The sequence below is a fragment of the Danio rerio genome, chromosome 6 (genome assembly GCF_049306965.1).
Source record: "Danio rerio strain Tuebingen ecotype United States chromosome 6, GRCz12tu, whole genome shotgun sequence".
NCBI classification, from domain to species: domain Eukaryota; kingdom Metazoa; phylum Chordata; class Actinopteri; order Cypriniformes; family Danionidae; genus Danio; species Danio rerio.
The window spans coordinates 9,526,908-9,550,553 of record NC_133181.1 but is presented as its reverse complement, the minus strand read 5'-3'; the positions used below and the strand labels follow the sequence as shown (position 1 = coordinate 9,550,553).

Below are 23,646 nucleotides of genomic sequence, written 5' to 3'. Positions count from 1 at the left end.
CTCCCAGAGTTCATCAAGATTCTTTGGATTCATCTTCAATGCCTCCTTCTTCATCTTACCCCAGACATGCTCAATAATGTTCATATCTGGTGACTGGGCTGGCCAATCCTGAAGCACCTTGACCTTCTTTGCTTTCAGGATCTTTGATGTGGAGGCTGAAGTATGAGAAGGAGCACTATCCTGCTGAAGAATTTGCCCTCTCCTGTGGTTTGCAATGTAATAGGGCAGCACAAATGTCTTGATACCTCAGGCTGTTGATGTTGCCATTCACTCTGAGATCTCTCACACGCCCCCATACTGAATGTAACCCCAAACTATGACTTTTCCTTTATCAAAGTTGACTGATTTCTCTGAGAATCTTGGTTCCATGTTGGTTCCAATAGGTCTTCTGCAGTATTTGTGATGATCGGGATGCAGTTCAACAGATGGTTCATCAGAGAAATCTACCTTATGCCACTTTTCCAAATATTATTTGTTTCTCTCAGAACTGGGATCGACGACAAGACTTTTGTCAGGATGTGTATTATATGAGATATATACTTTGTTTATCAAAGAAATGCTTCTAATGGAGTTTGCAGTATAAACCTTAAATAAAAGGTTTTTTAAAGTTAGTTTATTTCATGTGTTAGGTTTTACGTTACAATATTCTCAAAATCATTCTGCATGAATTCTCTCTTTTCTTTTTATTTTACAACATTCTCCACAGAAATAGCTAAATGTGTCTGAGTTTGTCTGTATAATTGTGAATCTGGTTAAAATATATTAATATATAGGGCGTCACGTTGGCAGAGTCGCCTCACAGCAAAAAGGTCACTGGTTTGAGCCTCGCCTGGGTCAGTTGGCATTTCTGTGTGGAGTTTGCATGTTCTCCCCATGTTCGCATAGGTTTCCTCCGGGTGCTCCAGTTTCCCCAAGTCCAAAGACATGCGGTGCAGGTGAATTGGGTAGGCTAAATTGTCTGTAATGCATGTGTGTGAATGAGTGTGTATGGGCGTTTCCCAGTGATTGGTTGCAGCTGGAAGGACATCTGCAGCGTAAAACATATGCTAGTAAGTTGGCGGTTCATTCCGCTGCGGCGACCCCAGATTAAAAACAGGACTAAGCTGAAAAAAAATGAATGAATGAATATATCTATAAAAATGTGAGCACATTGCTTCTAAATGAGGTGAATTTTTGACTTAATGGTTTTCTTATCTCTTTTAAAAGTTAAAAATGTCATTATTATCTTGTCTATAAATAAATATAAACATAGCATATATTTTTGTGATGCTCTAAAAGACATTATTTTATTCTAAATAAAATATTTGTTTTGAAGCTTAATGTTATCAGCCCTTTAAAGAATAAAAAGAAATCTAATTTTTCCTCAAACTTAACTATAAATTGTACATCAAGTGGTCTGTTTTTTTATGATTCAATTTTTATTTTCTTTTTCTTCAATAATTTCACAATACAATTAGTTTACACATTTTACCTCCTTTTAACATCCCCTTATCGCTCCCCTCCCCTCCAGCGGCAGGGCTGTCATTGAGTATTGCTAGACCCAGTAAACACAAATACTTATTATTAAACTCCATAGGAACAGTAACAATACAATAAAACATAAATAAAAAATAAAAATAAATAAATAATGACATTTTTGGTGTGCGTCTCACCACAATGACTTTATTCCTTCTCCAAAAATGCCAAGTAATTTCTCTATCTTCTCTGATAAACATCCAATTTATCTAGTATTCTATATGTCATTTTTTCATATGCTGCCACCTTCCCCAGTTTCGGAACCCATTCTTGAAATGATGGTGGACCTACTGAACGCCATCCCCTCATAATAATTTGTCTTCCAATCATAATACTTATTTGAATCCATTTACACATCTTCACACCAGGTCCAAATACAAACGGGTCTCCTAATATATACAGTTGAAGTCAGAATTATTAGCCCCCTTTTGATTTTTTTTTCTCTTTTAAATATTTCCCAAATGATTTTTAACAGAGCAAGGAAATTTTCACAGTATGTCTGATAATATTTTGTCTTCTGGAGAAAGTCTTATTTGTTTTATTTCGGCTAGAATAAAAGCAGTTATTAATTTTTAAAAAACTATTTTTGGGACAAAATTATTAGCCCCTTTAAGCTAATTTTTTTTTCGATAGTCTACAGAACAAACCATCATTATACAATAACTTGCCTAATTACCCTAACCTGCCTAGTTAACCTAATTAACCTAGTTAAGCCTTTAAATGTCACTTTAAGCTGTATAGAAGTGTTTTGAAAAATACCAAGTAAAATATTATTTACTGTCATCATGGCAAAGATAAAATAAATCAGTTATTAGAAATACGTTTTTAAAACTATTATGCTTAGAAATGTGGTAAACAGGGGCGCTAATAATTCAGGGGGGCTAATAATTCTGACTTCAACTGTATATGTTAAGACAAAACTAAAAGCAGCATCCAGAAACAAGTGGTCTGTTTTTCTCAACTGCATGTGAATAATAAATATAAACGTATTTAGGTTAGCAAGATAAATGGTAAAAAAATGCTTCGATAAACTTTGAGTCTCTACTTGATAACGTTGCTCTATTTTGGTCACCTAGGAATATTAAAATGGTTTTAAATTTACTGAAAATAATTTAAAGAACTCATTTACTGTAGCTGCACCAATAGGGCCTTTTATACTCATAGAAATTATTTTAAATAATTTTACAATTTAAAACTGATTTATGTTAAGCAGAATTTTCTTTTTTACTTTTACTTTTAATTTTAGTTTGTCATCTGAATGTCTACGGGGTTATAGATGAGAGAAATGTGAGAGTAGGTGTGTATGTGGGAGATGATCAGAGGCAGAGCTGTTTTGTCAGAAGTGACAGCAAAGTCATCATATCTGACATTTAATTACAGTAATGTGTGGGAGGTAACAGCAGTACAGAAGCACAGCTCTCACAGTCCTGTCAATAAAGGCAACCCGCCGGTGTCTAGTATGCAGATGACGAAGCAGATCCACGCGGAAGCGGCTGTGTTATAATGAGCAACTACTGCTGCTGATACGGCATTAAGAATAACAGGAGTTAATCCGGCCTCTGATGCGGTCAGATTCCTGCAAACCCTGATTGAGCTCTGCCAACTCAAACAGGCCTGATGAGGTTCACTGGAAAGTTGTTATGTCACCACATATATACTGAAGTTCAAAAGATCAGGGTCAGCAAGTGTGTTTGATTTTATTATTATTGTGAAAAAGATTTTTATTCCAATTCAGAAACAATACTTAAATTGTCCAAAAGTGACATTAAAGCCGGCAAAAAAGTGTTTGGAGTGTTTTTTTTTTATACTAATTAATTTCATTTAAGACTCCTTTTAAGAAACTGAATGAAAATGAATATCAACAAGCTTTTGCATTGGACTAACATTTTAAAAGTTTCCAAACATATCTGGGTCCAATTAGAACTGTTATCCTCAAAGTTTTCTCTTCATTCAGTGATTTGCTCTCAGCTTTCAATAAATAGTAGAATTGTCTCAGACAGTTTAGTGGTGACCAATACTATTAAAATATGGGTTACTTTTAGGAAACACTTAGCACCTATTGTATAATGTATCTTGTTTACCATCGGGTTCTGATTCTGTTTTTCGTGACTGGTCTTCTAAGGGTCTTAAATCCATTAAGGACTTGTATGATAAAAGGTACATTTTTGTCAATTTTCAGATGTGTCTGAAAGGTTTCATCTTGCTAAAACTCATCTTTTTCGCTTCTTTCAGATAAGACAGTTTGGTATTTCTGGACAGGGTGCTCGCTGCAGAGCGATTTGAACAGAGCTGAGCTCCAGCGAGGGGGAGCATGAGCTCTCGCTCTGCCTCCTGTAAGCTGTTTTAATGCGTACACCAACCCCACCCCTAACCCTACCCCCAGTGACATCACTCGTAGAAGAAGTACAAAAAAGGTGGAGCTCAAGCTCCCCCTCGCTGGAGCTTAGCTCGCCCAAATGGCTCTGCAGTGAGCACCACTTGTATTTCTGTGCAGAGTTTGCATGTTCTCCCCGTGTTCGTGTGGGTTTCCCCCGGGTTCCTTCCACCGTCTAAATATACTCTATATTACTGATAAAATAAGCCTAAATCTTTTTTCAAATTTCGTACTCTCAGGAAGTTCACTTTGGCCTTAGCAGCAGGGGAGTTTGAGATCGACCTGAGCTCGATTTTTCCTCACCCATGTGAAAGGGGGGAGCCCTGGACCCGAGGATCCATTGAGCGGGACAGCACACCAAACAAGCTATGTATAAATCATGAGCTAAGTGTGAACTCTTGAAACATATTTAAAAAAATCAACTGCAGGCGTTTATAAATCACAAACATTTATTGATTTCATTGGCTTTACAATCCTTGAGAACAGATGAAAGGCAAAATATCAAATACAGAATTTAAAAGATTATTATTTTTTTATGAAAGTAATGATGTGAATCAAGCGTTTCTCTCTGACGAAGGCTGGGTTATTCAAACTTGGTACAACAGAATCTAAAAACCTCGAAAAATGAAAACAGTGAAATTGAACAAAACACTGACCTACTGTATGTGACCCTTACCAAATTTGAAAAATTGTTTATATGAAATGTAGTTAATCAAATGTTTTACAAATGTTTTTTACCATTAACGTGATCTTCATTCCTAAAAGATCAACAATATAATCTGTTCATGAAAAACAAGTGGATGTGATAGTCTCAGTCTCTGCCTCGTCGATGCATTTATTAGAATGAGGCATTATTAACGCATGCATCAGCATACCGTCATCAAAGCTGCATTCCTTTTGGTTATCTCATGGATCTATAGATGGGTAACAGGCATGACCGGCAGCCCCAAAATGGCTGTGAATAACTGTAATTTGCTTGACTTTCAATTAGAACACTGTCCGGTGAATGCATAAAGATTTGCCTTCTTCAACAAAAGCCGTTCGTTCACGCATCCGACCAATCCCCAGGACCGGGAAGGGAGTATGAAAAAGACTTGATGAGAATAAAGTGCTCACACTGGTGGAGGTAGGGGTAGTACACAACAACACGCACTCTTCCGCTGGGAGTTTGCATCCTCGTAAAACGTCACTGTCCTGGAGTGTGAGAGAGTGTCCGAACACGGCGCAGTCAGAGACCCAGAGATTTGCGCACGATCTGCTTAGCTAATCGATTAAACTGCTCTCTGTCCTCTCGCCACATCTTAGAGGCGTCCACGTTCGCCCCGCTCTCGTCATTAGGCTCTGTGGGAGCACAACAGTCAGATTTTTTAAGCATTGCTTTTTTCTTCTTAAAGAAGCTGATATTTCATTAAAGGACAGAATTGTAGATAATCAGGGTTTCTGCAGATATCATAATTTCATATTTAAGACGTTTTAAGACCATTAAGTATTAAATTTAAGACCTATATCAGAATATTGAAAACACGCATACACATAAAGAGAAAATGCAAAAATCACAAAATTAGTGGCAAAATAAATGTATTCAAATGGAACAATATTGAAGACAGGTAAGATGAATCACTGAATTACAGGAGAAAAAAAACAAACAAACATCTTAAGGCTGATTTATACTTTCGCCTGGCTCCACATCGCGCACCTCCGCTGACTGCGCATGCACCTCAAACGGACGAGGCACTTTAAAACGACAGGAGCGGTCAAAAGAAAGCCACCTTAAAGTCAGACGGATAAACAGAGAAGTAGGAAGTTTCCGGAACTAGGTCATTTTGAAACTAATTTTTTTTTATTATTTATTGTAAAAACTTGCTGGATAAGTTGGCGGTTGATTCCGCTGTGGCGACCCCAGATTAATAAATGGACTAAGCCGACAAGAAAATGAATGAATGAATAATGATTATAAAGATTTTTATAACCATTCAAGATTTTTTAAATCAAATTTTAATGCATCACTTGCTTTTCTTTATATGTCGGAAAGTTCTACCTATTAAAGTTAATTATTAATGATTACAGATCATGTGTTGCTCAACAATTATATTTTTTATTATAGAAAGAATAAAAGCAAAAATAAATTAAATGTACACTTACTAAAAAATACTGATGTTTCTTATTTTTATTTTGCCCACTCAACAATTCACACATTACTGTCTGGTTCATTTCTGTCCTCTACCTAAAAGCTAAAAAGGCAATAATAGTCCAACATTCCTGACCATTATCACCAATAAAGCCTAGAAAAACAGGCATCGGTATATTGCTAACCGATAGGTTACGATTTCTTTCCAGTTATCAACTTTTGTCATGACCTCTGTTTGGTTTAACAAACTTATCCCTCAGGTTTTTCTGAACTTTAACAAAAACCTTCTTCCTTTCCCACTGCTGTTACAATTTCTGGCAAATAATTACTCTGTTCATCTAGTCATCCCTTTGATCATGCATGGACAGATCATAAAGTTGTCTTTAGTCTTACGCGTCTCAGACAAAATCTCTTCAAAGTGATTCATATTCAACTCAAATAAAACGCGGCACCGCACAAACTGTTTGCTTGAGTTTCAAAAAATTAAGTGCGCTCCGCCATGTCACTCGCACCCAAAGTGAACCTCTGCAAATTCTGCAATGATGTCACATTCGCCGCACACACCGAGTTCAATAACAGAAAGCCGATTAGCTATTGCATGTTCGTCTCAATTGTAGCTAGGGGTAGGGGGTGCAACTTCAATCCACTTAAAGGTGTAGTTTGTGAGTTTGACACATAGTGGTTGAACTAGGTATTGCATTACCGGACCAAAACAAACACAAGTGCAGGTTGTCAGATTGACATTCAACAGAAGCAAGTTTGACGAGCCTAAAGGCTGATTTAAATCGTGTTCTAAATGAAAGCAATTGCACACAATAGAACGACCATTCTCCATATTAAAAAGAGTTATTGTTCTAACCAACACCTGAAATATATATTATAATGTTAAAGAGGTTAAATATCTATTAATTAGATAATAAACCTTATCATTTCATGTTTCGTCTGGTGCAAACAGCCAAATTGCTAATCACTGCAAATCTTGTCACATTGTGTGTTGTTAGGACACGGGGTTACAATGTAAACTGCTCACCTAATGTTTATGTTTGTAATATTTATATTATTTGCTAATTAATAACATCATGTGGTCTTATATCGGAGTCTGCTACTGTCCACCGGAGTTCGGTCATGGGTGCATGCTTTGAGAGCCTTTCTGAATGAACGAATGAGCATTGGGTGGGGTTAAACGAACCAAAAAGACAGCCGTTCCGGCACGTAACTCACATTTTCGTAGCAGAATATCTTACTTTAGCATTGTTTTTCAGATAAACAAGAATGTTCATGTTTCTTAAATGTCTACAAACATATTAGTGCACTTTTATGCTTTAGAGTCAAAACCCTTTGAATTTGTAAAAAAATATATATAATAATTCAGTTAACTTAATGCATTGATGTTGTCCCAACAAAAATTGATTGTGTGAAATCCAGCTTTTTACAGTGTACTAGCTGTCTATCTATCAATTATAGCTTAATTAATTTATTCCATAAGGTGTTTAATTATACATTTACTACAAAAAAACAAAAACAAATATGGATTTGTATGGATCCCTGTTTGAATTATTTGCTTATGCCCTGCATTTAATATGAATACTTTTAAACACCACAAAATAATGTACAGTAGAGGCCTTCTGATTTCTCAGGAACCACTTTTAGGCAAACGGGATCAAAAATGGTGACTGACCGGCGAGCATGCTGACCACAGACAGCAGGATCTTCTCCACACTCTGCACGGGACTCCATCTCTCAGCACTGCTCTCATACCCCATAGGATCATCACCGGGAGCGTGCAGGATCGAGATACACACACGTCCATCTGGGTAGACTGCACAACACACATCACAACCAAACCAATGATTATGAAGCCAAGTAATTCATTTGATAGTATATAACTGATTGACTCTATATGACCAGGGGTTCTTTATTCAATGCCCTTGCGTCCTCTTGTTATGCATATATATTATACAGTTGAAATATTAACCCCCTTAATTATTAGGGCCCCTGTTTATTTTTTCACCAATTTCTGTTTAATGGAGGGAAGATTGTTTCAGCACATTTCTAAGCATAATAGTTTTAAAAACGTATTTCTAATAACGGATTTATTTTATCTTTGTCATGATGACAGTAAATAATATTTTACTTGATATTTTTCAAAACACTTCTATACAGCTTAAAGTGACATTTAAAGGCTTAACTAGGTTAATAAGGTGAACTAGGCAGGTTAGGGTAATTAGGCAAGTTATTGTATAATGATGGTTTGTTCTGTAGACTATCGAAAAAAAAAATTCGCTTAAAGGGGCTAATCATTTTGTCCCAAAAATGTTTTTTAAAAAATTAATAACTGCTTTTATTCTAGCCGAAATAAAACAAATAAGACTTTCTCCAGAAGAAAAAATATTATCAGACATACTTTGAAAATTTCCTTGCTCTGTTAAACATAATTTGGGAAATATAAAAAAAAATAAAAATAAAAAAGGGGGCTAGTAATTCTGACTTTAACTGTACATAGTCTGCTCACCACTTCAGAAGTTGACATGACAGAATATTCTGCCATAATACAAATTTGACAGTGTGCTCAAGACTTCTATGCTAATGACATTACGGTTATGGTTATTTGTGCAGAGCAAATCTTTCTAGTGAATGAAGTCCACTTCAGAGCATCAAACACTATGTAGGGAACATGTCGATCCCAGACCAGTTCCTTCTTGGAGCTCTTTTCTAATGAGTTAGTTATCTAAATCAGGTGTGTTAAATAAAGAGACATGCAAAATAAGCAGAGCGGGGTGTGCGAGTACCAGAACTGAAAACCCCTGCTCTAGACATCTTTACGGTCTTCATTGCCGGTTGACTGAATGCATTTGAATACACTTCCAACTTGATTATATCTGCTCGTGACATTATATAAAACCAGCTAGCTGGTTCACTTCACTGCATTTCATCCCACAGAATGAACCACTTCTCCCAAATCATCGAAAAACTCAATGTTGAACAGAGTTCAATCAGAAACTATGAACAGATGTCAAGGTCCTTAAAAGATAAAAGAACATACAAATTAATCTGCTAAATTAATTAAAGCATTAGTTCCATGAGCATTGACCTGTGATGGGTTTCCCTTATAAAGCAAGAAAGAGCAAGTTATAAGAGGACACAATTAAAGATGAGATTATTAACCCTGAATGAAACCACCCCCGCATGGTATCAGCCCGGCTGATGTTATCTGGCGTTTCTCCCCACAGCTGAGGACAGTGATCAAAATCTGAGCCGTCCCGCTCTGATAACCGCCTCCAGAGCCACGGCACCATCAGAGGACGCTCTGCTGCTATCTGTGGCCTGCAGGAAGACCTTTATCTGGGCTCACTTCCCTGAACGCGTTGTCCACACATCCACCAGCCGGACCAGAGGAAATGCCCCAACAATAAAGCAACTTTAGGACTCTGATGCTACAGAGACAGTCTACGCTCATGTGCCACCAAGTACTACATTATAAGGCTCTCTTCATCCAGATTCTGGAGTCTCTGCAACTCATAAAGTGGACAGTTTTAAGTGATTGTTAGATGGTGCAGGAAGTCATATATTTGACTCTTAAACCGTCACTATGGGGATGTTAAAATTAGGGCTGTGCGAATTGGGGAAAATATTTAATTGCGTTTTTTTTTTTTTTTTTTTGACGATTTCGATTTGATTTAGCAGTCAAGCTTCAACTCAATAATCTGTATCGTAGCTTCTTACTTCATAAATGCAGTGAGTGTTAGTTAAAAAAAGAAACTGAAAAAATATTAACAAACATTTATTCACATTTGTTTTTAAATATTCAGAAATTAAACACTCATTTTTCTATAGAGCAAACACTAAACACAAATAAAATGACCGTACCTTTCTGTAAACAAGTTGAACTCAAATTAGGAATAGTGTAGCTAAGCTAATTATAAAAACAAACAAAAAAATAAATAAAAATACAGAACATTTAGCAAACTAACAGGACTGAAACAACTCTGAAAATGTACCTTGCTGTTGCTTGCTACTAGATTGAGTGTCGCCGGCAATACTTTCAGCTGACTTTTAAGCAAGACACTCGTCTCTCAATTGGCTAGTAAGACTATCACACACAGACAGAAGTCACGCATTTGTTCTGAGCAGGGGAAATTAAATAATACAAATATTTTTTATATCGCAGCCTCTTGCGATCAGCTAATTGCAACGTTTCAAATTGCGATTTGATTTTGATTATTGCACAGCCCTAGTTAAGCCCTATCCAATTTATGACTATGTTTTTCTTTATGGTACTACGAAAGTCTACATTCGAATGACTGTCATGTAATACATTATTTTCATTTATTGAAGCAGAGAACAGCATTTAATGTTACCTCAGTGCTTGCATGGAGGAAGATCGGTTTATAATACGACGAGTTATGGGGGACAAATTTCTGGGAGGTTTAAATTGATTCAAAGCTGACAACAGTCACTATATCAATGATGATGACCTAATTTGAGTTTATGATGCAATTTCATGTGATCCACCAGTAATTTATTTGTGTTTGTTTATTTATAACACTTTTAGGGTGTTTCTATTGTCATCTTTAATTCATTTTTTAACCATACTGACCTCTTTTAAATACCGATACATATTTATGTATAAAAAAATGAAAAGACTGTAAGCTTTTATTTTGGTGAATTTGATTCATATGTTACCTTGTAGCAAAACTGAATGTAAACATGAGGTGAAAATGAAACCTATTTAAACCAAAGCTAAAAAAAGCATATGCTTCTTCTTTCTTCCTTTTCAGAGTTTATATTGTTTTGTAATGAGTTGTATTAGTTGCTTTGCTTAACAATTGTATTCATTTATTAGATTTTTACATGTCCGAAATAGGCATGGACTGGTTTATATGTTTCTGATAGTAAGATAACCTTGGATAAAAATATCACAGTTTCAGGGTATTGTGATTCCTGCTCTAAAATAACTTATTTTTAAATGTCTTAGTCAAAAACAAAACCTTTTTCCCCTTCAAACACAATATATTTAATTTTAGGAAACATTTATAATATTTTGGAACAGTAAACATGTCAGGATAAATAATTTAAATAAATCATTGACTTCTGATAGCTTCATTGGTTTTGAAAACACATAATATTTTTACAAAACCTAAAACAAAACACATTAAAAAACCTTTACATATACCGTAGGAAGTAGGAACAATATAACAGAAAATCTTTGTGGTTTTAAAAGCTGGACTTTTCCATGGATCTTTTTGGTAAACCTTACATCATCTAAATAAAGTCTAAAGAATTTGAACAATCTTAAACAATTCAAGTGGATCAAGAAGAGTCACTGTGTAATAAATAAATAAAAACAATATAATAGATGGATAAATTGTTACAGCACATGCTATTATGAATAAAAATATGAATATGTTTCAATACATATTATGCTTTTAGGCCTTTATGAAAGATTTTAATCCACTTCAAATGTTGACTACTGTATGTATTCTCACTCTAATAATCGTGTCATAATAAACAAATGATAAAATATAATTATATCATGTAATAAATACATAAAAAGTAAATAAAACATCAAATTACAGTTTATACGAGGCAGTAAACCTCTCAATAAACTGTCTGAATGCTAAATGTGTAGTCCAGAACAAAAAGCACTCACTGTTGGGATGAAACATGTCGCAGGTGAACTTCATCTTGGGAGGGCTGAGAGGGTAGTCTGAGGGGAAACTGAGGATTGCAGGAAACACGCCGCCCTCAAAGCATGTGTCCTCTGGGCCCCTAAAATAAGAAAACAAGAAGAAAATAATGCAAATCTAAGCCTACGACATATCCTGACTAACAAGACTGCTTCGGAATCGTTTTTCAAATTTAATGCTGGGCCTTTGCTGCAAAAGTGAGCAAATAAAGAAAAAGCATTCCAGCAGTGACTCCTCTAAGCAGGGGCTATAAGCAGGATGTCTGGAAAAGCTATTACTTTATTACTCTCAAATCCTAACCATTCAGTGGAGTTTTATTACAACATTTTTAAACGCACATTAAAGCTTTATGCAGGAATTTTTACTCCCAAGAACTTTTCAGAATATAATCAAATCTTTAGCGTTGGGAATTAAATGAACCTGCAGGGGGTGCAGAAAACCTTTCCCAGACAAACAGCATGCAAACCTGTCTACACAGTATAGAACTTGGACTTAAATTTTTTTTTTTTCTTTGTTCAAACTGCAACTTTTGGTTTAGGACAAACACAAATTTCCAAATTTTTGGCTGTGAAAATTGCTCAAATGTGGCAGATGAAATCATAACTCGCGTGGATTAATCGACAGATCTGCGACAAAGCAACTATAGTTTCGTGAAACACTCATCACTACATCGTTCTTTTTCCAAATAATGCATCATAGTATGGTAGTTCACACGCGAGTTACATCATTGTTTGGAAAACGCACCCCAGAGTAGTAGTTTATTAAGAAACTCGGCAAGCAGCTGTCATAATCACAGAATTGTTATCTTAATGTCATTATCGTTGGACTAAATTGCTTTCGAACTCTATTTTACAGATCGTTTTAAGGTTTACCACAGTTTGGAAAAGTCAAGGTTTTATAAGCGCCAAAATTGTGTTACCATTCCTACGATACATGCAAGTTTTCTTTGTTTATTTATTTTTTGTTGTTTTTAACGTGTTTTATATTATTTTTAATTTGATTTAATTTTTAGAGCAACGGTATCTCCAGCAGCAAATGACCCTCCACATCAAAACCTACTGTTCCAAAATATTTTAAATGTTTCTTAAAATACAATATATTTAGTTCGATGGGGAAAAACTTTGTTACCCAGACATTTAAAAAGAACATATTTTAGAGCAGTAATCACACTACTGTGATATTAAAGCTGGGCGATATGGCAAGTCTCGATAATTATTTTACATATGGAACGATAACGATATATTGTTCGATATAGGTTGTCTGCTGTGTGACTTAGATCAAAATAAAGTAAAAAAGTTCCGAGCTTATCATTGTTATTGACATAAATTTTATTGTGATTCAATATAATATAATTTATCTGCCCAGATGTGATACCATGAAATCGCAATATTTTAAATCAAGGTTATCATACCATCAGAATCTTATACTGGCCCATGCCTAGTACTAAATGCTGCTCTATCTGAAGAAACTCTGATAGACATTTGAAGCTGCTATGCCTTTTTCTACATTGTTCAATAAAGTAGTAGTTATTTTCGAGGGGTAACACATATTGTCAGCTTCAACTATCTAGCGAAATTAACTACTACTCTATTGAACAACGTAGAAAAAAGTGTAGCAGCTTCAAATGTCTATCAGAGTAAACTACTGCCTTAATTTTTCAGTTTTTTTATTTTCAATTCAATTCAGCTTTATTTGTATAGCGCTTTTACAATGTAGATTGTGTCAAAGCAGCTTCACATACAGTAAATGGTCATAGTAACTGGAACAGTGTAGTTCAGTTTTTAGTGTTTAAGTTCAGTTCAGTTCAGTTTAGCTCAGTTCAGTGTGATTTAAAACCATTACTGAGAGTTCAAACACTGAAGAGCAAATTCATCGATGCGTAGCTCTACCAATCCTGAACCATGCATTTCATTAGTTATACATTTAATGGTTTGTTAGAGTGGTGGTTCATTCCGATTGACATTTGAAACTGACAAAATGCGCTACCTCTGTTTTTACACCCTTCTTTAAAGTAGGCAGTTCATTCTAATAGACATTTGAAGCTCACAAGATGTGCTAACCCTTGTTTTTTTAATTGAAATATGACATAGAGCTACCGGTAGCACATTCTGAGGAGGTAGCACAGATTGCCAGAACACTGACAAAATGCTTCAAACAGACTAAATAAAATGCGTTGGACATGCAAGACTGCAGAATTAAAACCAGAGAGATATAAGAGAGAAACCACAGCGGATCTCTTTATATCGATGGATGCTACAACTAAAATAAAAACACTATCTACTGTATATCATAAACGTCATAAATCACCGAAATCCATCCAGGGCTGCTGACAGAATTGGCAGAACTTCATGGAATCATTCTAAAAGGTCCATTTGACATGCAAATCTCCTTCTGTTTACCCAGCATATCCAGCTGTCGGTCAAATACTGTTTCTATGGGCGGATATCGATCAGTAATCATGATTAGCACCGCATCAAAAGAGATCCGTCCCCTATCTGTGGAACAGCTGTCGGGGAGTTGCTAGGGGACACTGTTCCTTATTTTGCTTGGCACTTCATTTCACTTAAAGGGTTATCGGCCAAAACCGCTGATCTAACCACCAGTTTGATTGACCGGAGGACACGCTGATTGGTCTTATCCAAAATCAAAACCACTTATCATCCCTTAATGTGCCCTCATTGACTAAGTATCGCTAGTGAATAGGAGCAGTGCAGGCTGTGAATGAATACAGGTTTGGAGAAATAAATTTGGCGTAATGTATGAATGTGAATGCAAGAGTGAATGGGTGTTTCCCAGTGCTGGGTTGCACCTGGAAAGGCATCCGCTGAGTAAAAGGATATGCAGGAAAAGTTGGCGGTTCATTTCGCTTTTAACAATGAAATGAATAAATAAATAAAGAGAAGCAATTATATGCAATACTTACATAATCAGAGCTTCCCACTCAAAGAAGTTCTCCTCATTTACAGGCCCTGTGAGAATGGCATGGGTCAGACCATTAAATTAATGAATTATTATTTTAATTTGTTTAACGATATAATACTCGGAGGTAAATGGAGCAGTTCGCTAACTGTCCCAATTCTCACCTGCCACAATCCCCTCCGGAGGGTTTAGGGTTAGTTCTGCAAAGAAACAAATGCATTTAGAGAACAGAAACCTGCCAAATAAAATGAAATTTGAGTACAGTGTACATGTTATGAACTGATGTTCGAGTTTTTACAGACATTTTTAGTGTATTCAGGGTGACTTCGGTTAATGCTTTGGTCTAACTCGTAAAAGTAATTCATACTGTCCTAATATGCTGGTAAAGTTCTGGAAGTGTCGAAGTGTTTTGGGAAACAACAGCTGCCAAACTGTTGCAAGCAAAACACTGAAAAGCCCTCAGCTCACAGGCAACATCACTGCGCTGAACGGAATTACGTGACTTACGTTTGTATTCCGCCATGAGTCTTTTTAAAGCTGTTCCAGCCATTTTATAGCCTGGTCTGGAAAGAAGTTGTTTTGACACGAAGAATGACGACAACTGACACGATGAAAAAATCTTCTTCTTCCGGGACAAAAGCGAATGAAGAATCTCACACGCGAAGGATTTCCCACTCGATCTTCACTTCCGTGTGAAGTCACGTGGCCCTAAAAACGTTCTTACGGTAAAAAAAAAAAACATTATGAAAATAAAACCATCAAGTTTTGTGACAATTAAAAACAAGTAAAAAAAAAATCAATTAAATTTTAAATTAGAAGAAAACAATCCCTAAAGATTCTTGACTAACTTGGCTTAATAATGATTGATATGAATTTGCTCTTGTTTGTTTGTTATCATTCATTCATTAATTTCATGTATGTTGTTTTTATAATTTCTTTTGCTGTTAATAATTACAATCCCTGTATTTTATACAAAGTGGTTTAATAAGGGTTGAAAAAGATAAATCAATGGATTCTCAAACATTTTAATATTTTAAATAATATTTAAAACTATTAATATAATAATAGAAATATACAGACACTTGTGAAGTTGCTGAAAAAAAGATTTGCCTTATTTAAATGTATTAATTAATAAATAAATATGGCAAAGAATTGAGAGATGTTTTATTTTATTTAAAAACAAATGTTCATTTTAATATATTTATTTAGTTTATTTGTTTTTCCCCTAAAATTAATTTACATTTACCCGAAGTGACAAGGTTTGGTATCCAGCTCTCTCAGTATGTAGAGTGGACGGGCTAGGCATCCGTCTCACTCTTTGCCACACACATAATAAGAAGCGCTACACTGACCTCTAGCGGAAGCGTCAGGTCACTACAGGAGGGTTTCAATGGCAACCATCACTGAGTTGAAAAGCGGTGAGCTGATACTCAGAAAATGTCATCAATGTCATTTTTCTCATCGTTTTGCTGTCATGGAAAATCTATCATTTAAAGTTTACCATCGTCACGCTTCTTAGAAATGCACTTTGACGTTAATACCTAGCGGCACAGTCGTCGGTGTGTATGTACTGCATGTTAGCCGAGCTGACTGAAGTGTGTCTGTCTCTATGATGATGTTTAGCGCTGAGGGAGACTCTAGAGGCCCGCGGGGTCCTGGGGCAGCTGAAGGCTCGAGTCCGGGCGGAGGTGTTCAGCGCGCTGGATGACCCGAACACCCCACGGCCGCCGCTGTCTCACGACAACCTTCTGATCAACGAGCTGATCCGAGAATACTTGGAGTTCAACAAGTATCGGTACACCGCTTCAGTGCTGACCGCAGGTAAACACACACCTGTGTCCTGAGCAGGGCTGGACCTGTACATTCCGGGGCCCAAAGCGGAATAATTTTGGGGCCCTACCTTGCTTTGAATAATAGCGTTAATGCCATTGCAAACAAGCTCACAATGATTTTATTGCTTATTAAAAACAGTCAATGAAACAGACAAGTGAAGCTTAAATATTCGCCACATTTCTTCTACTTAATAATTATCAGATTGAGTTTTGTCAACTACTGTCGTAATTCGACTTCTTATCAATTAGAAATGATCAGACCGGAGGTTTTGAATATCAGAAAATAGACTTTATTCTCCATAATAAAGCCGAGAAAGAGCAGAGCAGACCCCAGAGCATTCTGAAGTCTCTCCTGGACACTTCCTATCTCTGGTTCTCTCTTTCCAAAGTCTTTCCTGCTCCTTCTGAAGTCTCTGTGTTTTTTTAAATCTTGATACAGGTTATTTTCCACACCCCTAGGTGTCTTGTTTTAAATCTTGACCATTTTTGAATAGGTTTCTAGTCTAAGGGGTCCTGCTATTCTTGGCTCTCAGCCCACTAGCTCATGTCAACAGAGATGTTACAGGTCTATGTCAGCAAAGTATAGATGCAACTTATGCAAAGAAACTAAGTGTTTACATACATTGTCATGATAGCATAATCACTTGATAACATGTTACTCAGTCTAGCTTCTGACACATATCGCTTCATACAAGTATTTAACATATATAATCATTGCTTTACATATTCAGTTACTCTACACAATCATTCTTCAGCATAGCTTTCTCCTACTCTTGCTCCTGTGCAGACATACTCATCTTACACAGACACATCACTGTATTTTAAACACACGCTGGCATGTTTGCTGCAAACATTCTCCATTTTGAGAAGAGAAAATTAACTGCTTTACACTTAGAGAATACTTTACACAGAGAGAATAGAAATCTTCTTCACTACCAGTGTCAAAAATGAAGAATTAAAAATCTTTAATAAAGGGACCAATAATTCCTACTTTGCTTCCTCGGCTCGGAGTGTTTAAAATATATGCTATTAATTTAGCAAACAGATTAAAGACTCTATAGAAGATTCTAGGTTGAGGTAATTTTTTTTCCAAAAACAAAAACCCTTCAATGAAAGGACACTGAACAATAATGGGGTATATCCACATGGACTGTTAATTTCAGCCAGCCAGCCTCATCGCTTCTGGTAAACTGTCTTTTAAAATTATAATTTTGTCACGTTTAAAGGGCACCTATGATGAAAAATGATCATTTTGAAGCTGTGTGGACAGAACTGTGTGTAAGTATAGACAAATTACCATGTTTGTAAACATTAAAAATGCGTGCGCAGCGGAGTTGCAGAAAAAAAACAGGAGCACTATCATTTACAGCGAGGGAATGACATCCAATGCGGTACAGAGTTTGTTGTTGTCTTAGAAATTAGTTATATTGATTACATATTATATATATTATTTACATAATGCTTTCAGCGTATTATAACATCTTGTGCCCCAGTGACAAGCACAGTGATTCAGCAAAATTAACGTTAAAGTGAGCGGAGTTCGTCTGACAGGTCCATTCAATAGTATCTGGATGCAGCCTTTATGATGCAAGCTGAGATTGCATCACTCAGCTATGCAATGTCAGACACAATGCACTCAAATGGAGCGAGTGATGTCGCTGTTAGGGATGGGGTTAGGTGAGCCCATTAAAAAGCATTGGATGCAACCCAGATTGCACTGCACCAGGTCTGCATCCAGACCCTTCTCGGTCCCTTTGCGATAGATACCGAGGTTCTGCCTAGCCAAAGACAAGGAAAAAAAGACCTGGGTATTACCAAGGCCTGGGTAATCATCAACAAGGAAAACTGCATTCTGACAGCGAACTGCACTTGTGACGCTGAAATCATTGCTGCAATCAAAAATGAGTAACATGTAGGATTCAGCATATATAGCGTAAATTTACCTGGCATGTAATGAGAACTGCAGAGTCCATTTTCCCAGACCATGTCTTTAATATGACAGTTTATTTTTCCCCAGTATTTATCAGTGGAGTTTCTGTGCTCACCTGCTGATCCTGACGGCGCTGTTACATGGTCTTTCATCTCGTTTTACCCTTGAACAACTAAAAGAATGCTTAAGTATATTTAACTGATTGTATTGTAATTCAATTACAGCATAGATGCTGTAAAAGAAACCTTATGACAGTGAAAATACTCACATTAAAGCTTTCACCGGAAGTTTGTCATTGGCTGAAAAACACAAACTGTGCATAAACCCCATTAGCCAAAAGTGAAAAAGCAAAATTCAGTCATAAATTATGTGTACATTCAGTTTGCAGTGCAAAGATTGATCCATAAATAATAAAATCAATAAGCAAATAATGTATTAAAAATACAATATACATATACTGTATTAAAAAAATAACACTTAAATACTATGAAAGATTGACTTGCTCTGCTAAACAAGATTTAGGAAGTGTTTGAGAAATAATGAAAGTTTCACAGCAGGGCTAATAATCTTCAACTGTATATCACATGAAATATGTTGGGTTGTTAAGGTTGATCTCTTTAAAATGATGTTTCTCAGAATCAGGTCAGCCTGAAGTTCCTCTGGACCGTGATTTTTTGGCCAAAGAGCTCAACGTGGCAGAAGATTCAAGTGCCAGATCAGTGTGAGTATGATTTGTGACCAGCCTTACTCATCATGGGGCACTTAAAAATAGCAACTGCAGAGTGCTGCACAGTCAGTGGACCAAACAAATGCACATACAGTCGCGTAGCACAAATTGCGTGGGCCCACCCGCAAGAGTTAAAGCGAAGAAGTGAAGACCAGGGTATCACGCGGCCGGAGTATCCTGCAGGCCACTGTGATTATACATATACTTTACATGCCACAATATTAAAGATAGCCCAGGGTCAGTGTGATAGAATTTTATGGCCTGTAAAATGTCTGTTCATCTAGAGCTCCAGTGCTTCTCGTGTTTCAGTGATACGATGATCCTTTATGTGTTTTTTTATGGCTTGCACATTTAAACCTTGAGTTTTTATCACAAAAAATACTCTGATAATCAGAAATTTGAGCCAGGGACCTCTGGATGAGTTGATATGAAACAATTCATAATTTGACCAATATTGTGACACAAGATATATTAAACCAAGCATGCACTTTATTTATATACAAGTCTCTCAACCTATTTATTTTTTCCTTAAATAAAATAATACAAAAATCTAGAACAATGTTGCAGTCTGTACCATTGCCACAGCCTTATATCACCCTGCAGCCCAAGAGCGTTTACTCACCGAAACTAAGCAGGGCTGAGCCTGGATGGGTGATTACATGGGAAAACTAGGTTGCTGTTGGAAGTGGTGTTAGTGAGGCCAGCAGGGGGCGCTCAACCTGTTGTCTGTGCAAGTCCTAATGCCGCAGTATAGTGAAAGGGACACTGTACTGTCAGTGAGCGCTGTCTTTCAGATGAGACATTATAACGAGGTCCTGACTCCATGTAGTCATTAAAAATCCCATGGCACTTTTCGTAAAGAGTAGGGGTGTAACCCTGGTGTCCTGGCCAAATTCCTTCCCTCAGCCCTTACCCACCCATCATAGCCTCCCAAATGATCCCCATCCACCGAATTATTTCACTGTCTCTCCACTCCTCCAATAGCTGGTGTGTGGTGAGTGCACTGGCACTATTAATCAGTTAATTAATTCATAAATGTATTTATTTATAAATTTTTTAATTATAAAAAATATGCATTTTGTACCTTTATTTTATTTTAATAAATCAATAATTATTTATTAATAAATTGAATTATCAAAAAGATTAAAAGATATTTTTACCTTTAATTTATTTTAATATTTTAAATATTGAATTAATTTAATATCCTAATGTTTAATTAATTAGGGATCATATATGATCCCTCAATTAATTAAATCATTAACGTGTAAAATATTGCATATTTTATAAAGTATTATCATATAAAGTATATATATATATATGGGCGAGGCAGTGGCGCAGTGGGTAGCACCAAGAAAGTCGCTGGTTCGATCCTCAGTTGGCGTTTCTGTGTGGAGTTTGCATGTTCTCCCTGCGTTCGCGTGGGTTTCCTCTGGGTTACAGGTGAATTAGGTAGGCTAAATTGTCCGTAGTGTATGAGTGTGTGTGTGTGTGTATGTGTGGATGTTTCCCAGAGATGGGTTGCGGCTGGAAGGGCATCCGCTGCGTAAAAACTTGCTGGATAAGTTGACGGTTCATTCCGCTGTGGCAACCCCAGATTAATAAAGGGACTAAGCCGACAAGAAAATGAATGAATGAATGTGTATATATAAAAAATATATATATAAATATATATATATATATATATATATATATATATATATATATATATATATATATATATATATATATATATATATATATATATATATATATATTTCATGCATTAGTTTTTTCATTAATTAAATTAGGGATCATGTACTAGTTAAACAAAACTTAATTTACATATTTGGAAACTGACATAGACATTAACTCACTTGTTAATAGATAACAGAAAAATATATATATTAAAACTGAATGAAAAACTACAATAAATTTAAATGATTGTAAACCGGGAAAAGGTTTTAGTGTTTTGAGTGCTTACGCAGCTTGAGAGCCAGTGATTAAAAGCTGACTTGCCACTTTTTTTCACGCTTTAGATACGATCAGCAAGGAATGTTGGCGCAATAACATGAAGACGTTTTTAAATTTATTAAGAGGTTCTTGAAATTAGTTCTGTAAGACACAAGTAGCCAGAGCAATGATTTAAGTGCTGGATGTAATTCCTCAGTCTAGTACGAGGAAGAATTCTTGCTGCTTTGGTCAGTCAGCCAAAACACTACTCCAGTAGCCCAGTCTGGATGTAACTACTGTAATACACAAGTCAGATTTTGCTCAACGCACAACCAATTAGCTTTTTGGTCATATTAACATTTGTTTTAACTTGCTTCATATTAAATCAATGGTTACCAAAATAATGAAATAACAGCCTCAATATTTACTTTCTGTTTTGTTTTGTTTTTTGTATAAATTTGTTTATAATATCCCAAAAAAATTTTTATTTTAAACAGACATCATTATAAATCATGCTTAATGCTTTTAATATTGATTTGTTTTGCGGATTTAGGCCGTTGTTGTATGGATTGTTCCATCATTTTCTTAGCAGTAAGGAAGAGCACAAAGGACAAATCTTTCTAAAAGGCTCAGCAACAGTTACTTCACAAGAACCACATGGTCACCGTGATGCGGAGTCATAAACATGAAAGGTAATGAAATGTTTGATTTTTTTTGTTATTATTTCTTTTGAAATATTCATAAATCTGACCATTTTCATCTGTTTCTGTTGTGATTTCAGCTCTACTGTCATCTAGAACCAACACAAAAGAGGACATCACAAGATCCCAAGTAAACAGTTGTTGCACAGCTGTTGTCAAAGAGGCCAAAATAGTTCTACTCCCCTTTTACTTAGAATATTTTTATATTCTTTTTATATTTTTATTTATTTTTTTGTCATTTTTATTTTTTTATTTTCTGAATATAAGCAATGTGATTATTACATTTACCTTCTCATCTGCATATCTGATGTGTGCTAAATAGAAGTTGTTTTTACATATGATCAAATGATTTTGAATTTAATTTGTATCGTTTTCTTTTAAATATTTTCAATATTAAATTTACTTCTGCAGTAAAATACCTGTATTTTTAAAAACAATTTACGCTTACACTCATTGTTCTGCTTTAAGGGTTTGAATTTTTTGGGTTCATAGATGCTCTTCTGCAGACATCGACCGTAAAAACTGGATATTTGAATTACTATTATCTTTACATCAGTTTCAATATGGTGATTTTGATTTCTGACGACAATAATATTTGCTTTTATGGTGCCATAGAATAAAAAATCTAGCTAAATAATAAGAGTTTAGTAAATGGCCTTACTGTGATCCTCAAACATATATCCTTCATTGTTAATGTAATGCAAATTGACAAAACAAAGGCCGCGACGATCCACGCAGACAGTGTTTGATCGATTGGCCAAAGCATTTTCTATTAGAATTACAGCATTTAGTTTATATAATTTTAATAATGTATCGTTTTATGTTCATCCCAGCTTGATTTGTTCTTGCCTTGGATGTGGGACTCTTCCTTAAAGCCTGTCCTGTTTTTAAATAAACAGTAAGCAGTTCTGTAAAGCATCTAACCATGCATCACCACAAAAGGTGTCTCATCTGTTCACAGCACTTTAAAACACAAAAAGCAGGATCTACGGATTAAAACTGTATTCAGTGCCACGCCAAAGAGGCATGAGCTCTGTTTCTATGTATCTTTTGTTAGTTTATTGTGTATATTAAGTGCAGCAGACACGTGTATGTTTGTAATGAGGCAACAAACACATGTAAACTGCTTAAGTGTTTGTAAACTGCTTAAGAGTTTAATGTGTTTATGCATCAGCACAAATTGATCAGCTAATCTCAGGGCAATTTGCAACTTTGATTCAGTGGCTAATTCGTATGAATTCAAAAAGTCTCATTCGTATAATTTAGTATGATTTACTTTTCCTTCAATGACAGTTGGGTTTAGGGGTGGGTGTGGTGCCATGCCTCCTTTTTAAAATTGTTTATTTTCGTACGACTGAACTTGTACGAATTAGCCACTAAACTGACAAATTGTAAAATAGTTACGGTTCCCTGTGAGATCAGGCTGGATTTTTAAAGCCAATCAACATGTAAAAACCTGTAACAACACTTCTGGATAATTTTCGCACTTACCTAAGCCATATACAGTTGAAGTCAGAATTATTAGCCCCCCATTGATTTTGTTTATTTATTTTTTAAAATATTTTCCAAGCGAGGAAATTTTCACAGTATGTCTGATATATTTTTTTCTTCTGGAGAAAGTCTTATTTGTCATATTTTGGCTAGAATAAAAGCAGTTCTTAATTTTTTAAACAACCTTTTAAGGTCAATATTATTAGCCCCTTTAAGCTGTATATTTATTCGATAGTCTACAGAACAAACCATCGTTATACAATAACTTGCCTAATTACCCTAACCTGCCTAGTTAACCTAATTAACCTTATTTAAGCCTTTAAATGTCACTTTAAGCTGTATAGAAGTGTCTTGAAAAATATCTAGTAAAATATTATTTACTGTCGTCATGGAAAAGATAAAATAAATCAGTT

At 35.7% G+C, this 23,646-nt stretch overlaps 2 protein-coding genes across 2 annotated transcripts; one reads left to right on the top strand and one right to left on the bottom strand.

Annotated features, from left to right (window-relative positions):
* Positions 1-4,324: 4,324 nt before the first annotated feature.
* Positions 4,325-15,231, bottom strand: ube2g2 (ubiquitin-conjugating enzyme E2G 2 (UBC7 homolog, yeast)). Its single transcript, NM_001017767.1, is given in 6 exon segments — positions 4,325-5,230; positions 7,696-7,836; positions 11,668-11,786; positions 14,628-14,673; positions 14,788-14,823; positions 15,131-15,231. Coding segments are annotated over 6 exon segments (498 nt in total). The 5' UTR covers positions 15,174-15,231; the 3' UTR covers positions 4,325-5,117.
* Positions 15,232-15,980: 749 nt separating this feature from the next.
* cep20 (centrosomal protein 20) lies at positions 15,981-22,238 on the top strand. Its single transcript, NM_001326495.1, has 5 exons — positions 15,981-16,041; positions 16,247-16,444; positions 19,022-19,106; positions 21,595-21,733; positions 21,823-22,238. The coding sequence occupies exons 1-4, from the start codon at positions 16,014-16,016 to the stop codon at positions 21,722-21,724; spliced, it is 441 nt and encodes a 146-aa protein (NP_001313424.1). The 5' UTR covers positions 15,981-16,013; the 3' UTR covers positions 21,725-21,733; positions 21,823-22,238.
* The last annotated feature ends 1,408 nt before the right edge of the window (positions 22,239-23,646 follow it).